General features: G+C 38.8%; 1 protein-coding gene across 3 annotated transcripts in view; it reads right to left on the bottom strand.

The window, feature by feature from the left end:
• Positions 1–22,311, bottom strand: part of LOC131928602 (uncharacterized) — an 84,263-nt gene that overhangs the window by 23,611 nt on the left and 38,341 nt on the right. For all 3 annotated transcript variants that reach the window (XM_059284674.1, XM_059284687.1, XM_059284682.1), the window contains 9 exons: positions 22,256–22,311; positions 18,189–18,308; positions 17,715–17,838; positions 17,237–17,336; positions 16,907–17,011; positions 16,610–16,726; positions 16,115–16,365; positions 15,489–15,627; positions 815–937 (listed from right to left, as the gene is read on the bottom strand). The exon at positions 22,256–22,311 is cut by the window's right edge and continues 1,046 nt beyond it. In XM_059284674.1, the coding sequence (XP_059140657.1) occupies positions 815–937; positions 15,489–15,627; positions 16,115–16,365; positions 16,610–16,726; positions 16,907–17,011; positions 17,237–17,336; positions 17,715–17,838; positions 18,189–18,308; positions 22,256–22,311 (1,135 nt within the window). The remainder of the gene's footprint in view (positions 1–814; positions 938–15,488; positions 15,628–16,114; positions 16,366–16,609; positions 16,727–16,906; positions 17,012–17,236; positions 17,337–17,714; positions 17,839–18,188; positions 18,309–22,255) is intronic.

The raw sequence follows: 22,311 nt of genomic DNA, 5'->3' as shown, positions 1-22,311 counted from the left end.
TTAACCATGTACTTTAGATGTGTGACCATTAACCACCTACACACCAACTTCAATTAACCATGTACTTTAGATGTGCGACCACTAACCACCTACACACCAACTTCAATTAACCATGTACTTTAGATGTGCGACCACTAACCACCTACACACCAACTTGAATTAACCATGTACTTTAGATGTGCGACCATCAACCACCTACACACCAACTTCAATTAACCATGTACTTTAGATGTGTGACCATTAACCACCTACACACCAACTTCAATTAACCAGGAGAGGCAGCCCGAACTAATAAGAGATTTCACGCATGACTTCCCTCAATAACTTCTGCCCTGTCTGTCTGCTTCACTCAGACCCTAATATCTAAGGAGGGCATTCAAGCTATTTGTATCGTTGCTACAGTCGAGGAAAATTAGATTATGGGGGAGGGGGGAAGGCGATAAGGATGCGTGAATACATTCGCAATGAGATTCTTTTTCACTTTTAATCAGTAGGTTAACTTAGGTTAACTCTATATAGAATAAATGTAGCCACGATGTTCAGTCCAACTTAAGCAGTGAGTGGAATGGGGGCAAGACAACATGGTTGTAGAACAATATCTAATTAACTACAAAACTGGGTAGGATAGACAGAGGAAAGTTCAGGGGTCAACTCCATGTAACATAAGGTCATAATAAACCTAGACATGGACAAAGTGTTAGCGACCACTAGACACGAATTTTGCAGGAAAGGTGTTTGTGTATCGTCATACTGTGTGCTCGGGTGTACTAGCCCACTGTTTTAGTACCAGATGCATGTGTACAAGAGAACTCACCATAGACGAGTAGTAGAACTTCTCAAACTCCTTCTGTTGATGGCGGACTGCCCTGAGGTTATCTGCTGTGACGGCGTGCCGCTGGAGGATGGAGTCGCCATCTTGTGACAGCCAGTCAATCACCTGTACACACACAAAAAAAACATCATCAAACATGTGATTGGTAGAATTTTGAGATCATGAAATACTTTTTTAAAACCTGAATCTCATGTAAACTACCTATGTGTTGGCTACTACTAGCTTCACTTGGTCAAGGTGTATCTGATACACACAATATATCACGAGAATTCCTTTAATACTGTATGTAGTCCCCTCCCTTGTTCAATATCATGTTCAGATACTGCATGCCCTGGTGACCTGCGGCAAGCGACACGAATACTAGGGACGTGACAGTGAACTTTATCTCATTAGCCAGTAGGGGATAATGCTAAAAATATACGACCCTCCCCGTAAGCACTTGGACTAGATTACTATCCAAACAATGGCATTATCCCCAAGCGTTCCTTGGATTAGAAACACGAGGCAGTTAACAAAATAACTACAAGATTGTGCCAGGCCTTATGATAGGCCAACGGTTCACTACATATTTGACAACCTTTGCTGATGTTAATATAGAAGAAAGAATGCAACGGCAGCAAAAGGGTTGGATAGCATTTTTTAATAATTCAAAATAATGTGTGCAGTGTTATTAAACGTGACTGTTGCATTTTGTATCCCTTCTGTACTAATTAATTGTGTTTTTTGTTGACAATAATTTAGTTCACTAAACAATATGGGGGGAGGGGGGGGGGAGCCAAAACAAAGTTTTTGGTTTTTTTCTTGTCGCCACATGGTAATGACATTTAAATGTAAACATATCAGCCTTTACTAAAAGCCTGTTGCAAATAAATAATTACCTAAAGAAAAATGGGGCTTATAGGACAAAAATAATGTTGGTTTTTAAAATAAGTTTGTCAACATCCAACGTGGACTCAGTTATGTAATGCTATAGAATTATGTAACCCTAGTGACTGGAATGTTTGAGATGCTTCAAGTAAGAGGAAATCATCAATGTAATTGGGACATTAAGCACGCGTACGTTGTGCACACAGGCCCGTGTCTAGGCTAGAACAGCTAAGTCAACACAGATGTGTACATGGGGTTGGCTGGGGACACCTACACATTTAGACACTGGCTAGTTGAAGCGGGTGTTTAGTATTAAAATTACTCACACAAGAATTAACCTTCAAGCAATTTGTCAATTTTTTAAAAGAATCTTAAATTCTTAAGGAAAATTTAAAACCTTTTAATCTCAGAAGTTAGTGCCTATTGTAAGTGTAGTTAGTTTTCAGTAATAATTAAATCGTGCTGGGGAAAAATGACCTACCGACGCGTCGTTTATGTTTAAAGGCATAAGCCCTGAACAGCTAAGCTCTATTCCACTGTCGTTAACAGCACTGTCACAACCATTTGTAGGTGGAAACAGTGGGCAGGTGTTGGTCCCAGACGGACTCGAACCACTGGTAGAAAACATAGAACTTCCGCTAGTCCTACTGTCCTGCGGGCAGGTATTGGTCCCACACGGACTCGAACCATTGTGAGAAAACATAGAACTTCCGCTAGTCCTACTGTCACAGGAGACAGTGCCACTACTAACATAATGAGCTTTCTCCGGCGGTTCACTCGAAGCCTTCCTGGGATTGGAATGTTGCTGGCGGAAACTGAACATTTTGAACCCTAAAGATTTCTCCAGACTTTTGGTCGTCTTAAGCTTGAAAGGCTTCTTGAAAGAAAACGGCCGTTTGAAGTCCGAGGCACCAAACCTGAAGACATGGTTGCTGGTGCCTGGCGACGTGGATGGCGATGTGACATCGCACATCTCCACGTCCGTGTCTTCGGTCAACATTTGTCCATCACAAAACACGACGAGAGAATCAAAGCAATTGACCAACACAAATAGTGGTACCTCCTAGACGTACATGGGAAACTTTAAGTTAAATCCTTCACCATTGTCACTTTCTTTATGTCTCCAATAGAAGAATGCAACACAATAGCTCTTTACAAATCCATAATGCAGTGATAAAAAATCTCACGTCTTAAAACTATGAGAACAAATATAGCAATATTAAAACACAACCTAACATTCTATAAATGCCTGCTATTGATCGTGACGTTTAAACCAATTTCCTCAACCACAGAGGATTAACAGATTAGATTAAACCCTTAATCCGGCTTTCCCACAGCGAGAAATCCCGCCAGCGAGTGACTAAATCTCTCGACCAGTCGATGTGCAAGGTGCAACACGTCCTAAACACAGCTGATTTAACTTGTCGGATAATCGATAGCTAAAAATACAGCTCCACATCTATACACTACCAATAAATGGTTAGCTATGACAAAACTCTATTTTGTGAAGGTATGTAAAAGGCCAGACATGAATACCATCAATGTAGGTCGTCTATACAGTGTAGAGTTAATCACGAGAACACTACCAGTAGATGTACTGTGAAGTAAAATACTAAACGTCCAAAGGAAATCCTACATTATGTAGAGTATACTGCACATATCCACTGTTTACATTGAATACAGGCTGCAAATATACAGTGCGCTACTTGGCCTCTACACTTCAATCACGCAGTGAATAAGGCTAAGAAAGAATATCTATTTATATCCAGGTATCTAAATATAGACGAAACAAAAGAAGAGGTGGATGTCCTAGTGCTTGAATACAAGTGACACACATGTGCACTGACTAATGAGCCGAGTACAATTACACCAAGACGGCTGTACATGCTCGTCTCAAATCAATTACAGAACCACCAGACAGTTTAAATCAGACTTGACCTTCGTCCATAACATTCACAAAGCTAACGCGGTAAAGAGATCAAACCAGCTCTACGTGGTTCGACTATGTCAGCCGTGTTAGTGTACATACTGCACGACAGGTTTATGACTGACACACACAGACGCACGACTGTGTCGGTGGTTATAAAGTTAGTGTACATGTTTGATAGTGCACGACACTTTTATGACTGACACACACACAGACGCACGACTATGTCAGTCGTGTTAGTGTACATGTTTGACAGTGCACGACACGTTTATGACTGACACACACAGACGCACGACTGTGTCGGTGGTTATAAAGTTAGTGTACATGTTTGATAGTGCACGACACGTCAGCCATAATAGTGAGTGACAAGCTCTCGGACCTACTGATTAATGCTGTACGACAAGCTGAGAGTTAACACGGATAATCCATTACCACTTGATAAGCAAGTGGATGAACGAGATTATCTCAAACTGTGATATGGACAGTGCTCTGAGAGTACTATATCAGCCGCACTAACCTAAGCACGTGAAATTATAAAATTATAACAGCCGCATTAACCTAAGCACGTGAATTTATAAAATTATAACAGCCATACTAACCTAAGCACGTGAATTTAAAACAGCCGCACTAACCTAAGCACGTGAATTTATAAAATTATAACAGCCGCACTAACCTAAGCACGTGAATTTATAAAATTATAACAGCCGCACTAACCTAAGCACGTGAATTTATAAAATTATAACAGCCGCACTAACCTAAGCACGTGAACTTATATAAACTACAAAGCAGTGTTCACAAATATCCCATTACTTTCACACTTCTATCATTACCGAACTCTACACAAACATTAGAAATCTATGAATCGAAACAACGACTATCAAGCTAGTATCCGCTGCCAGCTCCTAGCACACAGTAGCGAAGGATTCCACAGAGACTGGTGTCAGGATAAAACTAAGACTTCCCGCGTTCAGATATTGGCACCTAAAGAGACAGTCACATCGGGACGGACGGTGCTGCATTATCACCCGTGAATCAATAAGGGAGGGAAGTGTGGCTGGTGTTTTGTTCTCCCTCGGGACGTAAAGAGTTAATACAATTAGGAGTGATCTCTGGTGGTTAGTTGATGAGTGTGGCACATCTGTCATAACTTTTTATGGTACACCTAACTAGGGTTCAACTATAACACTTAATGGGGGGGGGGTTACGTGTGTACGTTTAAATTTCTTTTTCTGCACTAATGACTACCAGTCTAATTTACGTATCATACGGGAAAAATTTTTAAAAAAAAGACTCCATCATAACTTTGTTGACAATTTTAAATGGTGTATGTGGTCTTTTATATTTAAAAATAAAGAATTGTGTATTCTTTCAATACGGGCTCACTGCTAAAATAGTCTTAGATACCCTAACGTAGTTCGTGTTTGAATGCTAGCAATGTCGTCACATGCCGATAACGTAATCAGGGTATCTGCAAACAGGGGAGACAAACAAATAGCCCAGCCTAACTGCGGGGGATCGCATTCAATGATACATTCAGAAAAATATCACGATCAATATCACATGATTGAGTGGAGCTTTAATTGCCCACAGTTTTAGTCTGCTTAAATACACACAGAGAAAAAATATAGCAGGCTATGGTAGGAACAAATCAACACGACCGCTAAACTCAATTACTGATGTAATAAAAGACTATGGACTTTAAACCTACAAGAAATAAAATAGTTGACTAGAAAATTGGTAGTGTAGGCCTAAATCTGGACACTTGTTAGCTAAAACAAAAGTTCTGTTTCAGGTATCCTCATCTCCATGGGCGCAGCACTATTTGTTTAATTAGCACACACCACGTCATCTGATAACCGTTTACAGCCGGATTATCCGATGTGTACAAGCCAGGAATACAGACACAGTTTTAAACAAGCCTCTCAGCTGTCAGCATTATCAGCCGTAAAAATTCCACAAACTGCATTAGAGAACACCGAAAAAAATGTGGGATGTTCGGATGTACAAATTACCAAATCGTGCAATAATTACGACGGGTAAATTGTATTTGAACAGAGCACAAGCGACCTGAGAATATCCTCGACAGCTGTCCGTCTGTATGTGGCTTGGTGGATCACATCAAGCCCAAGATGTCACGATAACACGGCAACATATGAATAGCTGTACGGTCCGCAGTGAATCTAACCGGCACTAGCGCACAGCATGACGTCGGCGGTACAACAGGTAATCTACTACCTGTCGGAGGTTACTGTTAGGTAACCTCCAACGATAGGTGAGGAAACTTTCTATATACAGCTGATAAGTCGATTTGATAAGTAAACCCAGTGTATTCCTACGGGCGGCATTCGGTGGGGCAGGCGCTCGAAAATTTAGAGAACAAAATAATGCGGCAATTTTTAATAGCAATACTAAAGCTAATACAGATGCCTATCTACATTTATATTACACCACAGAAATACGAACACTGCTGTATAGCTACAGAAATATGAACACTGCTGTATAGCCACAGAAATACGAACACTGCTGTATAGCTACAGAAATATGAACACTGCTGTATAGCCACAGAAATACGAACACTGCTGTATAGCTACAGAAATATGAACACTGCTGTATAGCTACAGAAATATGAACACTGCTGTATAGCCACAGAAATACGAACACTGCTGTATAGCTACAGAAATATGAACACTGCTGTATAGCTACAGAAATATGAATACTGCTGTATAGCTACAGAAATATGAATACTGCTGTATAGCTACAGAAATATGAATACTGCTGTATAGCCACAGAAATATGAATACTGCTGTATAGCCACAGAAATATGAATACTGCTGTATAGCTACAGAAATATGAATACTGCTGTATAGCCACAGAAATACGAACACTGCCGTATAGTCACAGAAATACGAACACTGCCGTATAGATACAGAAATACGAACACTGCCGTATAGTAACAGAAATACGAACACTGCCGTATAGTCACAGAAATACGAACACTGCCGTATAGTCACAGAAATACGAACACTGCCGTATAGTCACAGAAATACGAACACTGCCGTATAGTCACAGAAATACGAACACTGCCGTATAGCCACAGAAATACGAACACTGCTGTATAGCCACAGAAATAACAGTATTGTGACACAACCGAAATAGATACAGAAATACGAACACTGCCGTATAGATACAGAAATACGAACACTGCCGTATAGATACAGAAATATGAATACTGCTGTATAGCCACAGAAATATGAATACTGCTGTATAGCTACAGAAATACGAACACTGCTGTATAGTAACAGAAATACGAACACTGCCGTATAGATACAGAAATATGAACACTGCTGTACAGACACAGAAATACGAACACTGCTGTATAGCCACAGAAATAACAGTATTGTGACACAACCGAAATAAGAACAATATTGTAAAACCACAGAAATATCAAACGGTATTGTAGCACCCTAATATAAATAGCTTCGTAACATTATTAAAGTGTGAAGAGTTTTGTAAAACCAAAATATGAAACAATATCTAAAAATAAATCCTAATTCACCCGCTTTAGAAAAATTATCTAAAAACTAATTTCTATTTTTAGCAATAACCTTTTAGAAGAAAGTTATATCATCAATGTATGTGCACTATCTAACACGTAAAGATACACAGGTACATCGATGAACGCGGGGTGCGGGAGAAACGAAACCATCGCATGTTGCAAACATCTACTCATTAGAACACAATACATGTTAGGTTTTAAATTTCATGGAAACATGTTCGAGGGAAGTATAAAAACAATATTTGTGCAATAAATTAAATGCACGTGCAGCTCTTATAATAAACTCTAACGGTTTAAAAAATAATAATTTGTCTGTAAGGTAAAAGGTTTACGTGAAAAGTGACAGGGGATACAACTCTTCATGAGGGCAATCTAAACACGATCAAAGAGTGATTTAAGATGTGCTATCTTTCATAACCTACAGATGTACATGAAAACGTTTCTTACAGTTGCTGCCTGTACTAAAACAAAAGTGTACACACGCAAAATATACACAGTAAACCAAGTACACACCAACTGTAATTTAGTTGAGTTTGATTTTGTTGTCTTAAAATAGATGTCTGAAAACTTGTTCAAGCCCCCACACGTGTTTATGGCGTCCCATCTAACAAAAAAAAACCCAGTAAAACTGCAGAAAAAGAAGCAATCAAAATGCCATTTGTTGGAGCTTCCCTAGGTGGCATCGTTTGTTTTTTTATCAACGTGATGTTTGTGTTGTTCTACACGGGAGTCATGTCAAGGTTGGACCACATGAGGTCGTGTTAAGGTTTAGTCAGTTAGGCAAGGTCTAGTTAACAGGTTTTGTTAAGGTTTAGTCAGTTAGGCAAAGTCTAGTTAACAGGTTTTGTTAATTAAGGTTTAGTCATCTAGCCAAGATCTAGTTGTAGTTAACAGGTTTTGTTACGGTTTAGTCAGCTAGTCAAGGTCTAGTTGTTGTTAACAGGTTTTGTTAAGGTTTAGTCAGCTAGTCAAGGTCTAGTTGAAATGTTTTGTTAAGGTTTAGTCATCTAGCCAAGATCTAGTTGTAGTTAACAAAATAAAAGCTATTAAAGCGATTTACCTATTAAGGTAGCTAACAGCGATATTAATTTTGTAATAAACATCTGATTATTCGATACTACCAGAAGCCTCATTTATCATACGACACAAAGTTTTTCCTAATTTTACTTTCTAATGTGCATGACGGTATCCCTGCAAATGTGTACAATACAAGAAGTAGATTCTAGCCCGTAGATAAAAACTCAACAAGCCATTGATCCGCACGTAAAGTTCACAAGTTGAAAGTTCAGCGTACCTTAGCTATAACAAAAAGCCGTTTGATAGCTGATTACATCAGAGACCTTACCACGGGGGCCACATCTTGAAGCGGTTGCCAGAAACTTGGGCACACAATACACGCAATGTTTATTGTCAGTGCCGGCTCGTGTTGGTACATTGTGGGACTTATTACTGACAGGCTACACCAGGCGCCACCCAGGGGATGGCTGGCTCGCTCGTAACACATACAACAGACCAGCTCGGCTTTGGTTGTTAACAAATCTATAAAGTTAACGATTTAAAATTGCTGTACAGATACATAACATAGGCTACCCCAGGTAAAATCCTCATGTCTTTCATGTACACATTTCTACGCACGCCAACAAACGGATCACCTATGCAGCAATAAAAGGGCGATTACTCTGAGCTAACTCTTGTCAGTATAAAATCTTTCACGTGGAAGGTTTTTTTTTTAAAGTTTAAATAGCTGAGAAAATTATTTTCACTTGTAATATTTATTTGAACACCTGGAAGTCGTTGCTGCTCAAGTAATCACCAGGCACTTTGATCTTTACCTGGACAAAGTGACAGACGGAAGTCTGACTAGTTGCACCTGAACCGTTTAAAAACCAGTTTTCTACTGCTAAGCTTGGGTGGCGTAGCCAGAAAAGTCAAGCTACACAATATGGCCAGCAAAAAAAAAAAAAAAAAAAAAAAAAAAAAAAAAAAAAAAAAAAAAAAAAAACACAGATTTATTTAACAGTAGCAGAAAACATGGCTTTAGAACTAGATTTTCTAAAACTTATTTCATCGACTAGTAAACTTGTAAACTTATCAAAGGTGAAAAGGCCTTTCATTACAAAAAAGACTTGTTTGACTACAAACCTTAGCATAGGTTTAAAAAAAAACTTGTTTCACTACAAAACTTAGCATAGGTAAAAGGACTTGTTTCACTACAAAACTCGGCATGGATAAAATGACTTGTTTCAGTACAAGTCTTAGCATAGGAGAAAAATCTGTAGATTTATACTGTCGCCCGAGTGTACATTACACTGTTTGGAGTAAATCAGAGTTGTAAGATTACATTTCTAACTATTCCTTCTACCGCCAGATGTTTTGAGGAGTAATAACCCAGCCAGGTAAAGGTAATGGTTACCTTACTTGTATGATGGCTGTCAAACTTCAGACTTAACTCAAGTACTATGACAAAATATTAAGTAGGAAAAAAACGGTAAGAACAGTCTAAATATAGATCTAATATTCGAGTGACTTTCCGGTCTCAATATTTTCTAGCGTAGTAGCCACGTAAAGGGAATTCCCTATTGTGACGTAAGTTATTTACGGCACGTGCATTAGCGCACTATTTAAAGAACAGTAAGAGTTCGTGGGCGTAGGTTCATTGTTTGCTAGGCGGTCAAATGTAGGCCCATATAACGTGAATGTTTTAGCCAATCAGATACGAGAGTATGCGACTGGCGCCTATTTGAATATAGACAAGTGTGAGTAACTCACTGGCACTAAAATAAAGAAACGTGCTCGCTTTCTAGAACTTTAAATTTGGTGAACTGCTTATCTTGAATGATGACACCTATCATGCGAGGCAACACCAACCGGTTAAAAATACCCGTAAAAAATAGAGGTTCATTCTTAGGCCTGAGCCTGTCATAGGAAAAGATAAGCCAGATTTTCACCAGCTTTAGCAAATATTCCGAAGTGTTTCTCTTCAGTCATCTGTTACTTTCCTTTCGCACATTATTTATTTCCATAAAGCAGTGTCACCTGCCATAAAGCGAGTTTACAGAACCAATATTTCTCGAGCTTAAGAACAGATATATTGTTGATAGTGTGTTTTAATAATAGACCAATTGTTATATGAAGAGAAAAAAACAAATTAAAAAAATACTACGGCGCTACAGTCTTAATAATAAATTTATGAACAACAATAATATTTGTCTCTTGTATAATAATCTGGCATCATATTTTTAATAGAACAGAACTTGTCCTCACATTTAGTATAATACTCGATAATAGAAACTGATCTCACATTTACTATGGCACCGAATGATAGAATCATATCCTACACTGAGTATAGAACATACGATAGGCCTATGGTGCATTTAGACGATCAGATGTAAATGTTGATCACAATGGGAGACACAGTACCACAACAAAGAATTCGTATAACGAAATCTCCATCTAGCACTAGTAAAACTTTACAACGTCATTCTGTTAACACACACATTTACGTTTCACCCTCTAGCGGGCGTGTCGACAGTCAATAGCACAGTACTAAGAAACAGATGAACACCAATACAGCAGCAAGTTCACGTGGTGAAGGAAGTCCAACACGTCCTATCGTTTCCCTCGCTAGAAATTCAAACTGCACAGATTCGTCACGTTGCATCATAGTGTGAGCCATACCCGGATGTTTACTACACGAGAGCGGCTACGTCCAACTATTGTATGACTCATTAGCCTCCCCTCACTGCAGCTTAGGACAGATTTGCGGGAAAACTTTTTTTTACGCATTCTCTAGTTAGAATTTTTTTTTCATCTATCCTCTAGTTAGAAATATTTTAAAAATATTTCCTCGCCCCGGAGGTGCTTCATCTTTTTTAAGTGCATTTTAGCTGGCACGGGAAAAAGCGGCTATCTTCACCAATTAAGTGAGAAAATCCCCGTGCTTTTCTGGCATCTCCTGGCTTTTTGTAAGATTGAAACAAACTACGACATAGATATTCATAGCATATGTTACAACATCCAGCACAGCTTAACGTAGAAACCTTGGTTCACTTTGGGAAGTTCCAGGCTAGATATATATTGACTGAGGCCGTCAACATTGTTCTATTAATGTTTCTCGTTCGGATATTCGCACTGAAACTAGTGAAACTTAAAGAATACCGTGCCCCCTCCACCCCCGGGTACTGAACAACTTATGTACATAAACTTGTGTGTACACGACACCACTGACACGCCTACAAGCACCGGCCACCCACCTCAACAGCTGATCTTGTGGACTAGAGCTGATATTCTATTAGCTTTATTTTAAGCCGGTTTTAACTAAACAAATTCTACGGTAGGTGAGGGGGTGAGGTGGCAAGACTCACCTTTAGCCCAGCCTATGGGTGTCATGCAATACGAGAAGATAACGAAATTAGCACTCAAGCTACATAAACTGTACATGCTGCGGTGACTAATACGTGGTACAGAATGTGGTCGTTGAGGGGGGGGGGGGGGGAGTTACAGAGACCACACATTATTTTAACATCAAGTTTACACATTTCATTTCAGGGCATTATTTCATATTTTGTATTGATTTGAAAAATGTGATTACCAAAACGTTTTTGTCAAGTAAATACGAGAACAAGAAGTTAAAAATGTGACCAAGCAAAGGTAACGCTCCACAAATTTATCTTAGACTATCAGTTACGATGTTCCTCAAAAGACGCCCCCCCCCCACACACACACATGCAGCGGCACTGCAACATCAACACGTTATCTTGCCCACCCCTGCACCATCCAGCTGCCAAAATCCTGCTGGTTACAAGCCCCTACTTGAGACCAGAACCAATCACTCGGAGCTGGAGAGTTCTACAAACCGGATCTTAAATCTTAGCCTGGGGCGCCAAATGAAAGCTTTATGTAAATAGCGGCAGCATTCACTTTGTTTAAAGAAATTCTTTAGAGGTGGCCGCACGAACAAATGAACGAATTCAGCCTCCTTCCCCTAGGGCTGTAGCCTTGAACCCCGAGTGAGCGGTTATTGTGTATCTAATCAGATGTCACGGTGCCACGTGACCCTGGAAACTTTTTTTTCCACCTGAACTCGGCAGGAAGTGTGCACTTATTTATAGCGACTTAGCACTGCTCGTCTCCACAAGTGCTGCAAGACTCGACTTAGCACTGCTCGTCTTCACAAGTGCTGCAAGACTCGACTTAGCACTGCAAGACTCGACTTAGCACTGCTCGTCTCCACAAGTGCTGCAAGACTCGACTTAGCACTGCTCTAATCACAAGTGCTGCAAGACTCGACTTAGCACTGCTCGTCCCCACAAGTGCTGCAAGACTCGACTTAGAACTGCTCGTCCCCACAAGTGCTGCAAGACTCGACTTAGCACTGCTCTAATCACAAGTGCTGCAAGACTCGACTTAGCACTGCTCGTCTCCACAAGTGCTGCAAGACTCGACTTAGCACTGCTCTAATCCCAAGTGCTGCAAGACTCGACTTAGCACTGCTCGTCTCCACAAGTGCTGCAAGACTCGACTTAGCACTGCTCGTCTTTACAAGTGCTGCAAGACTCGACTTAGCACTGCTCGTCTCCACAAGTGCTGCAATACTCGACTTAGCACTGCTCGTCTCCACAAGTGCTGCAAGACTCGACTTAGCACTGCTCGTCTACACAAGTGCTGCAAGACTCGACTTAGCACTACTCGTCTACACAAGTGCTGCAAGACTCGACTTAGCACTGCTCGAGTGCACAACTACATTTTACAGGAGATTCCCATGTCTATGTGAACATTTAAAAATTTGAAAGCTAATTTTTTCAAGTTAGACACAGAACATTGCAAAAACTTAAAACATATCTCGTGAAAATATTTTCAATCTTCACTACACTCTAACCTGAAATGTCTATCAAAAATGTACAATTTAGTGTAGGCATATCTAGACATCCCCCCCCCCCCCCCCCCCCAACCCACACTACGCTTTAGGCTCTGTATTCAGATTTGTAACGACTGATTAGCCTAGCCAAAGTAAAAGAAAACTATTTTCCCACAACTCAGGTAAATTATTTCAAGTTCAAGGTAGGAAAAAGCTTACAAGCAGGACAGGTAAGAACCAGGAAGAGGTACTAGCCGACATCTGCACTCATCCTTCAGCGAGCCTTCCAACAAATAAGTCGGATTTTTTATTTTTGTGTTGGTTTTTTTTTTTTGGTGCGAAAATGTACATTTAACAATTTATTTTTAAAAACTTAAATGAAACGTAATAAAAACTTAGTTTTATTATTTAAAAACCCCGGAAGCAGCCATAGTATAATAGGACGTTAGTGTAAATGTTGTTTAGACTAGGAAATTAATTGTGGCATTTCTTTTGTTCCCATTCCGTAATTTGAAACATTTTGTTCAACTTCTTGTCACCTCACTTAACATGAATCACTCAACTGTCAGCTCAACTTCTCGTCCCACTTTTTAAATATCATGTGTACGCCCGTTCGGTAGAGAGGAAGGGGGGGGGTGTATGCAAGTAAATAACGGATGGCGCCAGGTTATCAGCACAATAAATATTGCGGGGGTGGGGGATGCTTTCAGTGTGCACTGGGTGAGAGTGGAGACCCATACAAGATAACTGGACATTTGTTTACTTGTCTGTTAAATATTAGCGGCTTCTGTGTTACGCGGTGAGTTGCAGGTAAAACTGATCAGGATTATTTCATTGGTCTCAAGTAATCAGTGTTTTATCAAGGGTTGAGAGAAGGCGAGGCTAGGTAGTCTACACAACTTAGAGAGGTTGTAGTTGTATAAAACTTGGATGGAAGGCTAATAATGCCCACTGACAAACACACAGAGGAATGTATGTTGAGGCTGTAAATAAAATCATCGCTGTACTACATTTTTTCAACCAGGTCCATACTTTAATAGGCAGCCAACAGATAAAACAGTACAACTAGTTTTCCTATCTTTACTCAGACAAATCATCTTTGTGGGGCTGGTTACTCAATGAGACCCTAGGTTCAATCTGATTTGCTAGGCACACAAGGTTTTTATATAAAGTAACCTCTTTACAATCCTTATAATTTCAATGATTATAACCCTGACATAATCAAAGGTAGACATGGGAGACATAAATGTTTAAATAACTGACATCCAAGATGTGCTGGTTCATGCAATGTTATCATAAGGCCACATCAAAGTTGTTTATTGAAACCAGATATCTGACAAAACATGTTTTCCAATTAACTCTCGTTAATTCCCCAGTGAATTAATTATAAAATCCTCAACCTGCCCAACTTTTAATCTCACTCATAAAAACTAATTATCTTTAGATTCATTATCTCCAGCACGTCATTAGAACGGATCTGGCTGCACCAGCAGCACTTAAAGCCCTGTCCAGAGCAGGTTGTTTCTCAATAAATCTAACAAGGATTTTTTGTTTCACAGACATTTCTGTCCTCAATACATCTAGTGAAATATGCCTTTTGTTTCCAACATAGCAATATATATATATATATACATCTGATCCAGTATTTTATCACCTGGTAAGTTTTATAAAATAAAAACACAATCATATGTCGACTATTAAAATTTTCTAGGGATCAAATACAGAGTTTCACTCAACTCATAAAGGCTGTTAGTAGTCCAGTTTTGATAAGCAAATTTCAGCAATGAGAGACGCTTGATAAGGAATATTAGTTTTAAAAAATCTGGGAGTTAAAAGTAAGTCAACGTAATTTAACACAGTCTGCAGAAATATAATGATTGTGGTGCGGTTTTTAAAACTTAAACATCAACCTGCAATCTTACTTTTACAATGAGTAAATGCTAAATTTTAAAAATAAAACCTTAAAAAACTTTACAACAAACGCGTTCAAGTTAAAAAAAATAAACTAACTTTTTCTTAAGCGATAATTGTGTTCATGAAAATGTATTGAAAATATTTCTTGAGCGTCCAACACCTTTACTATAAAGAAAAGTTTTCCTTAATTTCTTTTTTTATATAGTTTTATGTGTTATTTAAAACTTTAAATAGTATATTTATGTTCAGATTAATCTTGTTAACATAAAGAAAGCTTGAAAGATTTTGGCAAAAAGACTTCAAAGGGGAGTAATTTAAAAAATTAGATTTATGTAGAGTTATTTCCCGTTGTCTTTTTTTTTTACAATATTATTGGGTTTTTTTAAAACGAGGATCTGAAATGTTAGGAAGAAACCCATTACTAAATTATGATAATATAATTTTGCTTTTGTACATTTTTTTCTGTTGGATGAGTATTACGATAGCTACAGTAGTGTCTGTCTGAGGCTAAAATTTCAAACTGTGAGGGCCTTACCTTGTGGCACTCGTCCTCATATTCTCTGAGCTGCAGACAGTTGTGAAGTTTGTTCATGCGAGAGTCAGCCAATCTGGCAAGTCTTGATATGGAATCTTGAAGGTGTTCATGAAGGTCAGAAACTTGCTCCATAGCAAAACTGGCAAAGAGAAAAGGCATACTAGAAAATACAGCATTCTCAAACATCTTATGTACATTTACTCTGGCTAATCAATACACTATCATAATCACTGTATAGTTGTTAATGTCAGGGTTGGGGCTTAGTGTTAATGTCAGGGTTGGGGCTTAGTGTTAATGTCAGGGTTAGTTTAAAGATATATTCATACAGCCCCATCACAAAAGGTTGGCATGCTCCAGGGTTCGGACCCCAGACAGATGAGGCTCATTAGCTGGTGACAACAACCTATTTGGGATATGACTCCAAAATGAAACAACTGCTGCTATTCAGATTGTTTTTGGGTGGATAAAAGCTATGGAAACAAACCCAGAAAGAAAAGCAAACTTAAGTCAGAGTCAACATACCATAAGGTATAAAACAAGTTGTCATGTAAACCTTAGTTGTGTCTGAGGCAATCCCCTCCATATTACAATAAAGAATGCAGAAGGTGAGAACAGTTCTTATCTACCTATAATCCTCAGAGTGTGAGAAGGACTCCTCCTCTCGCCTGAGTGCGCTGATGATGGCTGGACCATCACTCTGTAGTGCCAGCAGGGTCTCATCCTCAAAGGCCATCTTGACGGCCAGCTCATGAGCCTGTATCATCTCCGCTGACTCGCTGACACTCTGGGGCATCTTCTCACTGGATGACATCAGCTGCATGGCATCAACCAGCCGACACGCAACCAGTCGACAGTTTAGCATGAATGGTTCAAGTTTCTGAAAAAGGTTTATTTCAATTCCAAGGTTTAAGTATTTTAAAGAAAGAAATTATCAAATATTAAATTGATCACAACATATAAAAGGGGGTTAGAATATTTCTAAAGATTTTTAATAGACTGTTGGTTTTATCAACAGACCACACAAGGTGGTTATAAATATGATACTTATAAGACTAAAAACTTAGTGAAACTAAATTAGAATAAAACAAGGTTACAACAATGTGTGTTCATGCTCTGCTTACCTTCCTGAAACGCACCCAGGATTCATGATGGTAGGGATATGTGCCTTCTAGCACTGTTGGAATCTGATCAAGACTGACATACTGTTGGAGGTGGTCAAATGTTAGGTCCACTTTTAACTGAAATTAATGGGGGAGGGGAGAGAATCTCAATGAATGAATACAAATCAAATTTGATGTTAAATTTATTCAATCAATGTACATACATTAACACCAAACTTAGAAGTTGAAAATTAACCTTTTTAAAAAGGTAAGACCAGTAACCTTTTGATATCTCATTTAAATGTTGAAAGTACTTACATTTAAGTTAGCTTTGACATCATATACAGGAGACTTGATGACATAGGACTGTGTTGTTTTGTCAGCAAACAAATGTACAATGGCTACAGAGTCAGGGAGATTGTCCTGGGTAATACAATTTAATTGTAGTTTTTGTCAGAACTTTACAACGCTTAAAGCAATAGTGAATTGAGAAGTCCACCAACCCTTAAAGCAATTGTGAATTGAATAGTACATTGTGAATATAATATAAAAATATTTCAATTTTTAGCTTGCAAATGATTATAGTAATCAAGTAGAAGTTAAATGATAAGAAAATGACAAAAGTGTTGTCCCAGACTAGTGGCCTACCTTTAAGAGATATAAAGATTCTAAAAGAATGTTGACTGTAGAAGTTGTGGCACCTCGGATGTCAGCAACTATGGCTAGACCCTGACCAGGAGGTCTTTTTCTGAAATAATGAGCTGACATTACAATAGGCTTTACTATAAATGACATCAAAACTAGGTAGTGGAAGGAAAATTCAGACATTTGTTGCTATTTGTATTGAGATGGGGATGGGTATTTCAAGAAATGTGAAAATGCATTATTTTTTTGTCTTTTAAGAACAAAAGTAATGAAAGTTAGATTTTTGCTTCAGGGGTGTATCAATTTTGTGAAATCATTTTAAAGGTGTTGTATGGCTCGTTGTGATGACGTGTGACAAAGGGCAGGGTGGGGTGTAAGTCGGTTGAGTGTAAAATGTGTCCAAATAGCATGATGTCATTTATGGATGACCACTTATAAGCCACTTACAATAAAAAAACTAGTGTCAAGAGTCAGTACTCACCTAGGCACAGTGCAATAATACATGAGAAGTCTAGCTAATTCTGTGCTGTTTACACGTCTGTCATACCACAGGCTGCTGCACGTAAATATGTACACTAAATCTCGCCCTTCTTCGTCTCTACACCCTAAAAATGAAACAATAACAGGTTGAGGCAAGCTCCTAATGCAAACAAAACAAACACATACAAACAAAACAAACACAAGCAAACAATTTTTTTTAATGTTTACTTTCTGAGGTCATTAAGATAATTTTTTAAAATACACACAAACATTATCTACACTTCAATGAAGAATTTTGTTAAATTAAAACTTATGAGTAAACATCAATTAAATGCAAAGAAAACAAATTCTAGGTAATTGGATGGGCATTTAAATTACTGTTATTTCAGTGTGCCAAATTAATATAAATACAGCTTGCACAACATGTGCTGGTTATAGAGGCCTAACCTTTACTAACCTGGTAAAGTTTCCTTACCTGGTAAAATGGCAACTCCAGAACAAAGTAGATCATTATCCACCTGAGAGATGGACAGTGGTACAGCCAGTTGCCTCCTGGCTAGTTGACTGCTGCTGTGTTCCTCTACTGCTGAGGGATCTGTAACAAACATGAACTCCATCAGACAAGGGAAACAACTGGAAATCAACTTCTTCAACACTACTTTTGTCTGTAACAACAGCGAAAGCTTTGTCATCTGTGAGGATTTACCATTAGTTACACCCAATAAAAGATTTATCTAAACTGTAAAAAACCACAGCAGAAAGGCATTCTTTTACACAACCACCAAACAACACATCACTAGATACAAAACAACAGCAACAGACAGTCCATAGATGAAAATATAACTGACTTGATTAGATCATCAAGGTTAGAAAGTTGGTTCAAATAAGTGCAAGGGTTGTAGGTCAGATATGTTTAACCAACTAGACCCATCCATTCACCCACTGTAAACACTTGAAAGCCCCAACAAACACAGCTTTCATTCAAAAAATGGTTACTCATACCAACAGGGCTCTATTACAGAAACTCTGCCTCACCAAATAAATACTGGACATAGAAGGAAACAGAAATTTATAAAAGCCCGTCAACAGATGACATAGTACAACAAACACAGGTAAAAAAAAAGAGGAAATAAACATAGAGGATTAACTCCCCTACTGCAACACATGTAATCTCTGTACACTCAATCCTCACAACAGTAGGAGATTGTCATGTTTGCTCAGTCAGTGTTAACCAATGTTTGTGTACAAAAGTTGGTCACATCAAAGACTTAAAGGTAAGAACAGGTGCAATTTTACCTGCATTCATCTTCTAGCTTTTGTTTTAAAAAGAGAAACAAGTCACATTACAAAAAGATACAGATGAAATATAGGTTTTCTATTATTTAAGCAGATATTGAAAAAAATCCTCATAGAGCCAAAAAAATGTTTTTCTTTATTACAGATGTAACAGGAGAATGATCTATCCAAAGCCCAAGTGGTTTAAGTGAAATCAATGCCACCAGTAAAGCCTATAGTGAGGTGGGTTTGTGCCAGCTGGTAGCAACTTTCACATCCAAGACAAGCTGGATCACTTGAGCCTGTCTGTGGGAGAACTCTCCTGTAGACAAGCACACCAATAGGATACATGGCCTGGGGCTACTGGCATGGTGTGGTACAACTACTAGCTGTTACTGATAGGTTATAGAGTTCAATTACTCTAATACAGAAGATTCACCCCCCACCCCCTTTTTTTCTCTCTTCATAATCATCTACCTAAAATGACACATTACAGCAGATTCATGACACACCTACCCCATCAAGAAATATTCTTAATAAAGGATAAATACATCATATTTTTTAACCTACCCCCATCCAGAGTTTCTTCTAGAATATAAATAGAAAATATATACTTTTACCAGTGTCCGCCCCCCCCCCCTCTCCCACTCCCCTCTCAGGAGAAAAAAGTCTGGAAGAAACACTGCCCCCCTCCTCTAAGCATACTGTTAAAAAGCCAGCCCCCCCCCCCCCCCCTCTCACACACTCCTTCATCATTAATTTGACATTATTTATGAACGCCAACTTAAAGTGCTAGCCTTTGAATGATTAAACTAGCTTTGATGTATAAAAGAAATGCGGGAAAGTACTAAAAAATAAATCCTCAATGACAACAGGTTTCACCCAAGCAAATCACAGAGAGCAAACATTAATTTCTCCAGGCAAACATTTTGAGCGACATTGGACCTGACTTACGTCCAGTAATTAAAAACGTGAAGAACCACTGTCGGGAGGCTCCAGCTGAAAGGGTTTTCAAAGTGGGTCAAGTCGAACAATGAGATTCCCCTCACCCTCGAAATGTGACAATTGATTTTTTGAAGACACGGGAAGCGAGAAGTGTCCGAGGTTTATGACACGGGATCAGAGAGTATCACAGCTCACAACCTGGTGGCCCAGTTTGTCCTACAAATTTATGACCTTAGACTTTAGACACACAGCTTTATTCTTATGATAGTCCGGCACAAGTAAAATGTTCATCTTTTTTTTTTTAAACAGTTAACTAGTGTTTTATTTGGAACGTTATCTTTAAACTGTGGGAAGTGATACTTGTTTGTATACTCGTCTTTGTCTCGTAGATATTATCAAATAGCATTTACTGCCGTAATCATCCTGATGTTTAAAGCCATTTGAAATTTGGGAGTTATGTGTTTAGGACTTGTGCATAATTTACAGTGAGTTGTGTGGTTTACGTCAGCAATCCTTTACTTGTCAAATTAACGAAGCTAGGAATTATATCATACAGTATCAACGACCGTACAATGAAAGCTATCGTAGCAATCACCCATTACAACGATCTAATACGTGGTCCCCCGTGCAACAAGGAGTGCCCAACTTCCACATGCTCGGCGATTTTAGTGCAAATAACACCACATTTATTTTAACCAACTACTTAATGGTGTTTTTTTTTTTACGCTGCTCATTCAGCCATATCGTATCCAATGGGATGCCTTTGTTTCTTCATCATGATACACTCAAATCCACACACAGAGACACCTATATCTAGCGAGCCATAGGGCTAAGTATTACATACGATCTATACCAAGGACATAGAATGTGCAAAACCAAGAATTAACCTAAAACATTAATATATCAGTTTCTCATATCTTTAGTATTAATATTTAGCTGAGCTAATGATATCTACACAAAAAGAAAACATTAAAGATATTAGCATAGGATACTTGACATAGCATTGACAGTAAAATACTCAATGACTTGAAAAAACGCAAAACTGAAAGTATATACCGATATGTTTCTTTTAGTGATATATAAAAAACGGCTCATCGTTAATTGAGTAGTTCCTTCCTTTTTTAAAAAAATACAACCAGTGACAGTTAACAATAAAATATATTTTATCCTAGAATAATTATAGTCATGTGACCCGAGGTGATTGTAAACATCCCACGCCCGTTTTACTCAACGCAAATAGTGCGAAGGAAGGGAGGCGACTGGCTTCACACATGACTAAGACTGAGTTAAAGGAAAACAAGGGCAGCGGGGAAAGATTTTCATAGACCCTCCAGTGAAAACAATGGCCATAATATGAGGGGGGGGGGGTCCCTCTCGGCCACCCCACGTTGGTGACTGGGTAAACATTGGGAATATTCTGAGTCACTCATTCTACACGGGGGCAGACCTTGAAGATAACGACGGGAGGTGGTCATTGAGGTGAACAAAGGGAGGAGGGGAGGGGTCGATGACATCCGATCCATCAAACGCAGACAAAACATGGCCGTTATGCCGGGGATATGACGGGTGTAACACTATTTCAGATCGGCATGATTGAGCTCAACAAATTGGGGACCAGATCAAAAGAGTTAGCCTTAAAATTTTATTGGATAACCTGCGCAATAACGAGACCTTGTTTAATTGGTCTTGTGAATAAATAAAATATCAGTGTGCTACGTACTGCCTATAATATACACTGATACTGAGTCCGATAACGCCACTAAATATATAACTGGAAACAACTTGCGAAGATGGAGCGGGGGACCAGAGCCAGTAACTCACCACAATTTATTGCATCGCTAATTAACAAACGAGCTCACTAATTAATTCGTTAATCTAATAATTTAAACTAATGGAAATGTAATTAACGGTACGACGAAACAAAATTAGTTCTACAACCGCCACAAATAAGGCACTCAGTTAAATTTTAGGCATGGAACAGAGTGGTCGGGAAGTAAAGCGCTAGACTGCTAACCCAAAAGTCTCGTGATCCGATCCCGGGCTCAACCATCCAGATCGGATCAATACCTAACCCCATGTTCGGGAAAGTAAAGGAGGTTGACTACACTATCCTATCCCTTCATATGCCGAGGTCAAATAGGTTATTTCTATTTCACCTGCTCTGTTGAGCGTTAGGTCTGTAAGGGTATACTTTTACTCAGTTTCTATACTCTTTTCAACAATGTGAGAGATTTTAAGTTTAAAAAATCGTAGGATCAAAAATATTAATTAGAAAAATATGAATTAGAAGGCTTAATATTAAGGATGAAGTATAGCACTGACCTTTGCTCTCATCACTCGAGTCCTGAGAACTGGGCGGTTGATGGTGAGGTAATCCA

This window comes from Physella acuta, unplaced genomic scaffold (genome assembly GCF_028476545.2).
Source record: "Physella acuta isolate Inbredline_101_S28 unplaced genomic scaffold, ASM2847654v3 ptg000091l, whole genome shotgun sequence".
In the NCBI taxonomy this organism is placed as follows: domain Eukaryota; kingdom Metazoa; phylum Mollusca; class Gastropoda; family Physidae; genus Physella; species Physella acuta.
The sequence above is the reverse complement of the archived record's forward strand: the minus strand, read 5'-3'. Positions and strand labels throughout refer to the sequence as shown.